This window comes from Manacus candei, unplaced genomic scaffold (genome assembly GCF_025592945.1).
Source record: "Manacus candei isolate 608988 ecotype Guabito, Panama unplaced genomic scaffold, ASM2559294v1 h1tg000048l, whole genome shotgun sequence".
NCBI lineage: Eukaryota > Metazoa > Chordata > Aves > Passeriformes > Pipridae > Manacus > Manacus candei.
The window spans coordinates 2,634,915-2,645,291 of record NW_026138096.1 but is presented as its reverse complement, the minus strand read 5'-3'; the positions used below and the strand labels follow the sequence as shown (position 1 = coordinate 2,645,291).

General features: G+C 37.5%; 1 protein-coding gene across 4 annotated transcripts; it reads left to right on the top strand.

Moving 5' to 3' along the window:
* The first annotated feature begins 48 nt into the window (after positions 1-48).
* LYAR (Ly1 antibody reactive) lies at positions 49-9,990 on the top strand. 4 transcript variants are annotated; one of them, XM_051798461.1, is made up of 9 exons: positions 49-100; positions 830-1,018; positions 1,405-1,519; positions 3,384-3,491; positions 4,888-4,971; positions 6,856-7,348; positions 7,614-7,697; positions 8,332-8,417; positions 8,717-9,990. In XM_051798461.1, the coding sequence occupies exons 2-9, from the start codon at positions 897-899 to the stop codon at positions 8,849-8,851; spliced, it is 1,227 nt and encodes a 408-aa protein (XP_051654421.1). In that variant the 5' UTR covers positions 49-100; positions 830-896; the 3' UTR covers positions 8,852-9,990. The 4 variants fall into 4 exon arrangements, with proteins under 4 accessions (XP_051654421.1, XP_051654422.1, XP_051654420.1 ...); XM_051798462.1 differs by lacking the exon at positions 49-100 and adding an exon at positions 267-290; XM_051798460.1 differs by lacking the exon at positions 49-100 and adding an exon at positions 630-655.
* The last annotated feature ends 387 nt before the right edge of the window (positions 9,991-10,377 follow it).

Here is a 10,377-nt window from a genome sequence, read left to right as displayed (position 1 = left end):
GGCGGGGCGGGGGCGGCGCAGGCGCCGGGCGGAGCGGGGCCGGGGCGCGGCGGGAACCGGGCGGCGGCACGTGCCGCGCGGGGCGGCTGCGGCCGCTGAGGTGCGGGGGGGCAGGGGACGGGAACGGGAGTGGGAACGGGAGTGGGAATGGGAATGGGAGAGGGAGCAGGAGCGGGAGAGGCGGCACGGCACGGCAGCAGTGGCTGCCGGCCAGGAGCGCGGGTGGCGGGTACGCCGTGTGGCCGGGCCACCCCTCGGCAGCGCCGCTCGCCTGGACCCGGCCGGGACGGGTCTGCTGAGGGGAGCGGGACGGAAGGGCCGGGGGAGGTCGTGCCTGGAAAAGGAGGCGGATCGGGGTGGCGGGTACAGGGATTGCTGGTTCCTGGGTTGGGGGTTACTGTTTCCCTGGTTGGGGGGTGGTAATGGGGGGTCGTTGGTTCCCGGGTTGGGGCGGTGGGTATGGGGTTTAGTGGTTCCTGGGCTGGGGTCATGGATATGGAGGTCACTGGTTCCCGGTTTGGGGTGGTGGGTGTGGGGGTCACTGGTTCCCAGGTTGGGATGGCAGGTACAGGGATTGCTGATTCCTCGTTTGGGGTGGCGGGTACAGGGGTTACTGGTTCCTTGTTTGGGGGTTACTGGTTCCCAGGTTGCGGTGGTGAGTACTGGGAGTGCTGGTTCCCGGCTCACGGCTTTCCCCTGTGCTCAGGGTGTCAGGCAAGGCGAGCTCCTGCACCTGCAGGATGGGACTGCTCGCCCCGTCTGTGGGTGCTTTTTGGCCATCCACGTGTTTTTTTCAAGCCGTAAGTGTAAGATCTCTTTGTGTTTCTAGGGTTGTGGTTGTATGTGGAGGAAGGAGGCTATACCCACTTCTTGGAAGCTCCTGACCACTCGCCAACATGGTAGTTTTCACGTGCAATGCATGTGGAGAAGCTGTGAAGAAAGCACAGGTTGAAAAGCATGTGAACATCTGCAGAAACTGTCAGTGCCTGTCTTGCATGGATTGTGGCAAGGATTTCTGGTAGGTAAAGGATGTGAAATAGCTTTTCTCACTCTGCAGAGGTTGTCACAAATACAAGTTTTTTTCTGTGGTCTTTTAGAATTAAATGTGGCTATGTCTGAATAATAATATTTGTATTTAAAAATATACATGTTTTTATAGAAATTTAGGCTTAATCATCCAAGTTTGAACCTCATAGACAACTAAACCTCAGCAGTAAACAGGCATCAGCAACAGAGCTTTCAGCTTCTGATCATCAACAGCTGTTATTTACTCTGCTACTGCAGAGAGAGTGAACTGGCAATAATGTTCCTTTTGGAACATACTGAATTTGTTGATTAGGTGTTGCACATTTCAAAGGACTGAAGTATCTCTGTGACCTGTGGTTAAAAATCTCGTATGTTCAGGGGTGATGACTATAAGGAACATGTGAAGTGCATAAGTGAAGACCAGAAATATGGTGGAAAAGGTTTTGAAGCCAAAACTAACAAAGGAGATGCCAAACAGCAGGAGTGGATTCAGGTAAGTTTGTATTATATACAGATATGATAAATAACTATTGCTTATAATTGTTACAGACGCTAGAAAGGCTATACTGGATCAAACCAGAGATCTGTTTTTCCCAATATCCTCAAATTTCTTTTGGCATGTCTTAGGTAGGTCTTTTGCTTATCCTGGTAAGAAATGTATCTTTTGTTTGTTTTGAATTTATCTCATACTAGTTTGATTTAATGTAGTTTTCTCAGTTGCACACTGAGTGTGTGCTCCAGGCTGAGAAATTCTACCCTACTCAGTTGTTCTTCATATGTAAGTTATCTCTTTGGTCTTCTGAAGTCTTCCCAGTTCTACTGTATGTTTGTGAAATAGAGTTCAAGATATGGATGAACCATAGATTTACTGTGTGTCATAATGATGTTTTCTGTGTCCTTCTTTGTATCTTTCAAAGTGATTTTTGCCAGTCAATCTATTTTTGGTTTTTTGTTTTGTTTTTTTGCTGCTGCTGATCATTGTTCTGGAATTTTCATGGAATTGGCTATTTTAAACCCAAGATCTTGTGTCTACGCTCCAGCGATCAACTTAAAGCCTGCCATTTTAGATGTGAAGTTAAGATTGCTTTTCCTTTGCATCCTGCTTTACATGAATTTGTGTTGGCTGTAATTTACCCTTTTATTACCTAGTCACTCATTTTCTTAAAATCTTTCTGCAATCCTTATAGTCCTCATCCTGAATAGCTTCACAATCATCAGAAAAATTTCCCTGTCCTCTTGTCAGATATTTTGTAAATATGTTGAACAAGAGAGGCTCCAGCACAGATGAAAATGTCTAATACCCTTTCTGTCTTGTGCAAGAATCTGCCTTCTTAAGGCTATTCGTTGATTTGTGGAAGGAACTCAAACACATTTTTAAAACCTCATTAGTAACAAGTTAATCACCTTCATACATGGATTTGTTGATTTCTATCTTGTATAGAACACAATCTAACAAGGTACTAAGCTACACACACACACAAGGTGTATGAGTAATACAGTCAAAGATGAGTAGTGGTTGAGATTGAACATGGTTTGAGGACATTGTTAAAGGCAGCATGATGTGAGAGCTATTGCTCATGAACATTGTAAACCTGCCTCAGAAGTAAGTTCTTCCTACACAGAAAGCTGAGGGATTATTACCAAACACCCTTTTCCAATAGTCTTAACACATCCACAAAACCTTAGTACAGGAAGACTCTCCAGTGTCCAGTGGCTGCGTCTTTAAGTACCAGGAAGCTCAGCTGTTTTTCACCCCCACAAGCAGCAGTGCTGTTCAAGGAACTGCCATGAGGAACTGCCCTGGCCTAATCTCTGTTCTCTTGTGCTGACACCCATAGCTTGGGAATATCCTGAACAGTCTTACAGGGATTAATAGTTGTGGAAGCTGGCACTGCTGCCAAAAGAAAAGCATATCAAACTGTGGCATCTAAGTAAGCCTGATTTTTCACAATTAACTCCAGAAGCTTACAAAAAACCAGTAAGTTGACAATTGCTTTTCTTAATAAAGGTCTTTTTCATGCTGCAAGAATCCCTAATATGGTACAGTTTCTTTACTTTAAAATGTATTTATTACAGATTGTAACTTGTACATCAGAAAGCACTGGTGAGCAGTCCTGCTTGCCTATGCTTACTGTATAGGTATAAATGCTTAGACAGATAACTGACACATCTAATGATCTGTGATTAAAGCAAAGATCAGTCTTTTTCTCATGCATTTTGAACATTTCCTGTGAACAGACTATACCAGCTGTGGGCACTGGGTGATTCTCTCCAGTGTACTTCAAACTTGCACACCTTGGATGTACCATTTGATCCTTATGCTGCTTTTCTGATTTAATTCTGGTTTTCTTATTTAGAAAATCCATGAAGTCATGAAGAAGCCAAATATAAGCCCTAAAGTGCGGAACATCCTGGAGCAGATGCGTGCCTTTGATAACATTCCAAGAAAAAAAGTAAAGTTTCAGGTATGTTTTAATGGAGATTTGTAGTAATCCGTGCAGTGAGCTCAAAAATAGACTTTCTTAGGAAGTGCTACTCTCTTTTAACAAAGGTGGGACACATTGCTTATTTGGGCATTGGTATAGATGGTGTAATGCCTGACTTTCAAATAGGCAATATTTGTAAAATACATTTCCACGCTTAAAAGGACTCTTTTTGTGCCAGTTTAATTAGGTATTAAGCCAGAGACTCACCATTTAAACATAATCTTTAAATTGTTCTTTTTTCAATACCTTTCTTTTTTTCCCTATTTCCAATTTCTATTGAATGTCCAAATTCTTAGACATACTTCTAAAGATTTTTTATTTCTCTGGCCTTGTTTTTCCCTGGTGAAGTCAAGATCCTGTTTTGAGAGTTTTCCTGTTACTCAGTATTCTGACAGAATCTTCCACACTGCACGCTTCACTAAAGTAAATTCCAAATGTTTCATGTTGTATCAGTAAAGAATTACTGACAAGCTGCCCTTTTTTTTTTTTCCCCTCTCTGTTTTGTGCCTCAGATGGTGAGGCTGAGAGAAGATCATGCTTGCTCCCAAAGCACTCAAATAGAACCTAATAGAGCTGTGGTAAAATTGCTGCTAGTGAGCTGAAGGTTAAAATACTTTTCTAGAAAGTTAATGTTCTAAGCAGGGAAAATTATATTGTCAAGAAGCCGCTTTCTTTTTGGTAATATATGTTGCAGTGAAAGATCAAATGTTTTTGCAGTTCATTGTTCAATTTACTAATGCACCTTTCCTGGGATTTTCAGTGCAGTGCAAAAATCTTTACATTAGGTTTTATATAGAATTCCATGTTTCTAAAAGTTGATCTGTTGCTGATAGTGTAAACAGATAAGTTGAAATTTATGGCTTTGTTTCACCAGGAGCTCTTGCAATAACCCAAACAACTTTCAAATGTTTGCTTCGAGACATTTGTTTAAATTTTACTTTTCTGTAATAAACTAAGGTATCCATTGAGGAGCATGACCATCTGTCCAGTACACAAATAAATAAGATCAGATCATTAATGTTTTAACTCATGGGAACAGTCAGAAGGTTTGGTAGGACATTAACATAACAAGTTGTATTCAAAAGCTTGAGGATTATCTTCTGTATATACTTAACCTCTTTGGGATTGCTATTGGTGAGGCAGTTCAGAGAGTGGTGTAGCCTCATAACAGTACATAGGCATTATGTACATAGCCATAGTACAGTTTAGTAAGGAGGCTTGAGAGATTCACAGCAGTAACTTGTAACCAGGTCTTAGTCAGAAGCAGTGATTAGATTCTTAAATGAAAAATAAACCCAAGAACCAAATATATGGTAATTAAGAAAGAAAATCAGAGGTGCACATTTTCAGTTATTACTGTTTTTTCCCTGCACAGAATTGGATCAAGAACAGTTTGAGAATTACTGACAGCACTTTACAAGATCAGGTGTGGGATGTTTTCTCAGAAGCAACCAGAAAGGTAAGTTAAGTTAGAGGTACAACATCATACAACAAGAATGCAGTTCAAAATGCTGGAAGGAAAGCCTTTCAGACTCCTTTTGTAGATGCTGGCAGAAACATTGTCTCCTGTTGTTACCATGGATTCCGTTATAATGTAATATTTCTAGACTGAATTGCTTACTTGTGGAACAGACTGTCGCTGGAGTAGTTGTGAATACTGGGTAGGTTGTGATTGAAAACTTGGACACAGTGACACAATTGTGACATGATAATCAGAAGGCTTATTCAACTTAATGCTACTAGTACATAAAGAAAGGAAAAACCACTACCTTTATCTTTGGTTCCAGTCTTTTAGCACACACTGAGATGGAATCAAATATCTTTTCAGAACTTTATTGGACCCAAATTTATGTGTATTGGACTGAAAACTTAACAGCACCCAGTTCACTTATCTTATTAGTGGGGAGAGAGAAAATCCTCCAGTTCATGACAGAAATTCCTCCCACTTTTTTGTCCAAATTGTGGACTCACCCTGACCTTTTTGTCAGTGCCTAATTCTTTGCTATTTCATTACTAGCTTAGCATGTTTTGGTAGGGTGTTGTTGTGATTGTGTACATGTATTGCTTCTATTAGAAAGCTGTCACAGATCTCATTTCTCTGTTGAGGTAAAGATGCTCTCCCCCCACATTCTTTTGAGGAAGAGTGTAGGCATAGATTTGGCATTAATCCCCTGTTGATTATGCTTCATGTTTCTGATTTGATAATTCCAGTTAAATCTATTTGCAGTTTTTCTGAAGAATCCAAATATAAGAGCCAGGAAGGAAAGAAACACATTTTTTAAAGGATATGAACATAATATTAGCTCTGGACACTGAATTTGAAGTACTTTGTTTTGCTGGAACATTAATACTGAGTCAACAGAACTTCATTTAAGTCATAAAATATTCTCTCTTGATTTAAACTTATTTTTAAAGAAAATAAATCTTCAATCTGAAAAACTTCTATTTAAATGCAAACAATTTGCACTGTCCATAGAGCATAGCATTAAAGTAAAATATATAGCACAGCTTTCTTGCTCAGATCATTTCAATGCACCTTTAAGAGTTCTTAAAAAAACTCTTAAGATATTCTTTGTAAAACGTACCTTGAATTTTATGTACTCAATGGACATTCCTAAGTAGAATTCAAATTTAATTGAAATTACTTCTTACAAAACCATGTTGGTTTTAAGTTGCCTTGTATAAAGATCTATTATCTTACTAAATAGCCACACTAACATTTCAGTAATTGTATTTCACTAGTAATTATTAAATTTAAAGTTAAAATTAAATATTATTTTTTTCATTAATATATTCATTCTTCAACAAGAAAATAATTATCAGCCAAGGAATGGTAGAAGAAGACCAAATATATTAAGGTGAGAAAAGTAAAATTAAAACAACTAGAAGTGCCTTTGTTAACATCATGCAATAACGGTTTGTTGTCCCAGACATCCCAAGACAGGGAACTGGGTGGCAAAACTAAGATTATTACTCAAGGGCTGTATATTTGGGAATAGGTTCTGCATGTTGCTGTAATGTTTTGCTTGTGTAAATCAAAGAGTTGTCACTCCCTTAATTACATTTAGCAATTACGTTAAAACACATGGACATTTACTTCAACTAAAAATTATATATGTTGTAAGATAACATTTGTTCTTTGACATTAATTAGCATTTAGTCTTTAGTTAAAATAGGAATCAGACACACTCGTGCTATTTCTCAGGTATCTGGTGTTACCATATGTAAGAAATTTAATTGATTTCGAGAAATTAATGTTCTTCATGAATTTTGTAGTAGGGGAAAGTTGCAGTGTCAAAACAAGGCATGTAAAAATTGTAATAATCTTCTTTTTCAACAAAAGATTTCAAATGAAAAAGAACAGGACACACCACAACGGAAGGAAGAGCACCAGTCTGCAGAAACTGAGGAAAAAACAGTGGCAGAAGAAAATGGAATTACAGATGATAAAGTTGAGAAGAAAAAGAATAAGAGAGAACGAAAAGAAGAGAGACAAAAGAACAAAAAGAAGGAGAAAAAAGATTTGAAATTAGAAAACCAGTCAGAGGTAAAAAAGAGTAAAAAGTCCAAGAAAGGAAAGGAGAGCGTGGAGAATGAATTTGAAACAAATGGAAATGGCCATCAGAGTGAAGTTGAAGAGGAAGCAAAAGTAAAGAAACGCAAACATAAACGTGAATTTGAAACAAATGGAAATGGCCATCAGAGTGAAGTTGAAGAGGAAGCAAAAGTAAAGAAACGCAAACATAAACGTGAATTTGAAACAAATGGAAATGGCCATCAGAGTGAAGTTGAAGAGGAAACAAAAGTAAAGAAACGCAAACATAAACATGTAGAAGGTATTCATTATACAACTTATATTCTTGTTTGTTTCGAAGATGCTTTTTCTCAGTTCCAGAACTTAATAAATTACCTAAATAGAATTTTTAAGTAGGAAGTTGCATATACAAATTAGATTATTTTTTAAGAGTGATTGCACAGTTCTTTTGTATAATCTGAACCTCTTAGCAAATATAAACTCATGTTAGAAGAACAGAACCTTAAGTCGTGTCAGAACTTTTCTTCTAGTTTTAAATTTTTTTGTGTATGTTTATCCAATTCCAGCTCCAGAGGAACCTCCTATCAAAACAAAGAAAACGAAAACTGAAAACACCAATGACAACAAAGAAAGTGTGGGAACTAATAAAGGTATCTTAAAGGGACAATTTAGTTAATTTAGACTAAAAGACCTAATGCAGAATATAAATACAGTGCCTCTGCAGGAAACCATGAAATACATTGGGCCGCAGCGTACATAAATGCAAATTCAATATACACACCAGGTCAGAGTAAGTAGCCTGTGCTACACTTAACATCTGACACTGAATTACTTCTCTCAGTTGTTGCTTCAGCTGTGCTGGCAACCTCTGGCTACATTTGGTTCCACTGAGCAGTGAGGAATCTGGTGTGTTTGTTTCACCACCACAGGTCTCTTCCCTGCATGTTAGCCAGCACAGAGGAAAAAGGAAAAAGCTCTCTTGGACCTCCTGGTATCTCTCATATCCCCATTTTTGCTCAGTGAATCATAAATTGGATTTCAGATGTGTCAGACCTTAGTTTATGCTTGGATAAAGCTACTTCTTCCTGTCATCCAACACGTTATGGCTGTTGCTTGAAAATACAGATTGTTATTTGGGAACTACCAATTAATGACCTCTGAAGGTGGTATTTGACTGCCCATGCTCTAAGCTTGAGGAGACAGGACCTTCCTAACTATAGTAGAGAAGAAGACCTGGCAATGCCTAATTTTACTAACAGTGTTGTAAACCTAATTATTTTCTAGGTAAATTCAACTGGAGTGGAACCATCAAAGCTGTTCTGAGACAGGCTCCAGACAACGAAATTTCAATTAAAAGACTAAGAAAAAAGGTATGGTAAAACATTGGGGGTTTTAATCTCCTTTTGACTTGTGAATTTCTTTCTGTAATGCTGAAGTTTGTAAAATCCTGGTTTTACATTATTTAGCAGAACATCAATTGACAGAATGTCAACTGAAGGATGGGTTCTTTATTGCTTACTGAGTTACAGAAGAAATTCAGTGCTAATTCTGCGAAGAAATAATAGCATCATAGATTCTATGCTACTTTTAATACAGTAACATGAATGTATTACTGCTTAAAGTGGAGTCATCTTTACTAACTAAAAACTATTCCTCTGTCTTTGTACAGGTTATAGCTCAATTTTACGCAGTAGCTGCTGAACAGTACAAATCAGAAGAGGAGATCCTTGTCACATTCAATAAGAAAGTGAATAACAATCCCAAATTTAAAGTTCGGAAGGACAAAGTGAAACTTGTGAAATAAAAGTTTGCATACTTTGCTGTTGCGTTTTAGTCTTGCAGAGGGAGTCAAACTCTTCTGTCACCTGTACAAATACTATGCATTGGTCTCAAATTGTATATGTGAAAGCAGAATTTAACTTTTAATACTGGGCTCGTTTTTCTAGATTGATCACAGAACATTTTCAGATACTTTATTTTTTGATTTTATGGAAAATGTATATTTTCTGGTACAAGTTTTAAGAGACATTGAAAATAATTACTGCCTACTGTATTAAAATTCTCCCAGTAATGGATATAATTTATAGGCATGAATGTTTTACCTGGACCTAGGTTGTGTGGCTTTTTGCAGAAACTATTTTAAGAGCAAAGAGGATTTTCATATTAAAAAACCGAGTGTGGAATAAATGTTTTGTTATGTTCAAATCCAAAGTGGCATGACTGATATCCCCTTTACACAGTGTAGCTAGTGTATGCAGGCTTTAATAAACCACTAAGTCTGTGGTGTAAAATGTGTAATTATAGTGTCTCAGATTTGTGTGTGCAATATTGCACGTTCAGTGAAAATCTACAGACTGAGTTACCTGTATATGCATTGCTACTGGAAGTCTTGATTAGTAATGCAACTGACTTCAATATAAGTGGTTACATGGACCAAAAATTGACTGATGAAATCAATTACTTTAAAATACCACCTTAAATATAATAAATCTTGTCACTTTATAATTGTATAATAAATCCACAGATTATAAATTATTTGAAGAGGCCGTTATAGTGCAGTCACCAAAACAATTTAAGTAGACCAGATAAGTTAGGCATATGTAAGAGACAGAGTTGCCTGGGGAAAGGTACTTGAAGTTTTATAGGTTTTTACTGAAATGCAAAATACTTCCATCTAGAAAGTTTCCTACCATGAAATAGTCTGTTACAAACAGTGGTAGAAAACTGTTGATGGTATGGTGTTTTTTTTGAAAATTGTTTAGTGATTTCAAGCAGATACACTTCTATAAAACTCCATAGTAAAAAATATCTGAATTTATAGAAATATTGAATATATTAAAAGTATTAATATGAAAAAATTACCTGTCTGATACACTGGGTCCAGTTTTTCTGAGTACATATTTGTCTTATAGAAGTTGCAATAAAAGCACCTAATAAATTTAAGATCTCTTCGGTGTTTGTTGTTAATTCATGAAAAATGGTTTTGGAGATAAATAGAATAAAATTTATTTACAGACGTGAGAAGAGACTGAGAAGTTGAGAACATTTCAAAAGTTTAGGTTTTTGGGTTTTTTTTTAAATTTAGGACATAAAAGGTCAGTGAAATTGAAATCAATACAGTGCAATTAATCTCTTCACTCACTGTATTAATTTTACAACAGATACTGCTACATTAAGATCACAAACAGGTTTGCAAAAGTAATTGTTTCATGTTTTCGTGTTTGTTTTGGGTTTTTTTTGTTTGTTTAGAATCAATTCCAAATTATGACATTCCCTTACACTTTTCATCTTCAATTATTTGACACAGCACGTGTTTGACACACATATTGA

What these genes read in the sequence shown, in the direction of transcription:
- LYAR (XM_051798461.1), top strand. Translation starts at nt 897, where the DNA reads ATGGTAGTTTTCACGTGCAATGCATGTGGAGAAGCTGTGAAGAAAGCA. An exon ending in TCTCAGAAGCAACCAGAAAG is followed by an intron (nt 4,972 to 6,855) that starts GTAAGTTAAGTT and finishes TTTCAACAAAAG; the next exon opens with ATTTCAAATGAAAAAGAACA. An exon ending in CAAACATAAACATGTAGAAG is followed by an intron (nt 7,349 to 7,613) that starts GTATTCATTATA and finishes ATCCAATTCCAG; the next exon opens with CTCCAGAGGAACCTCCTATC.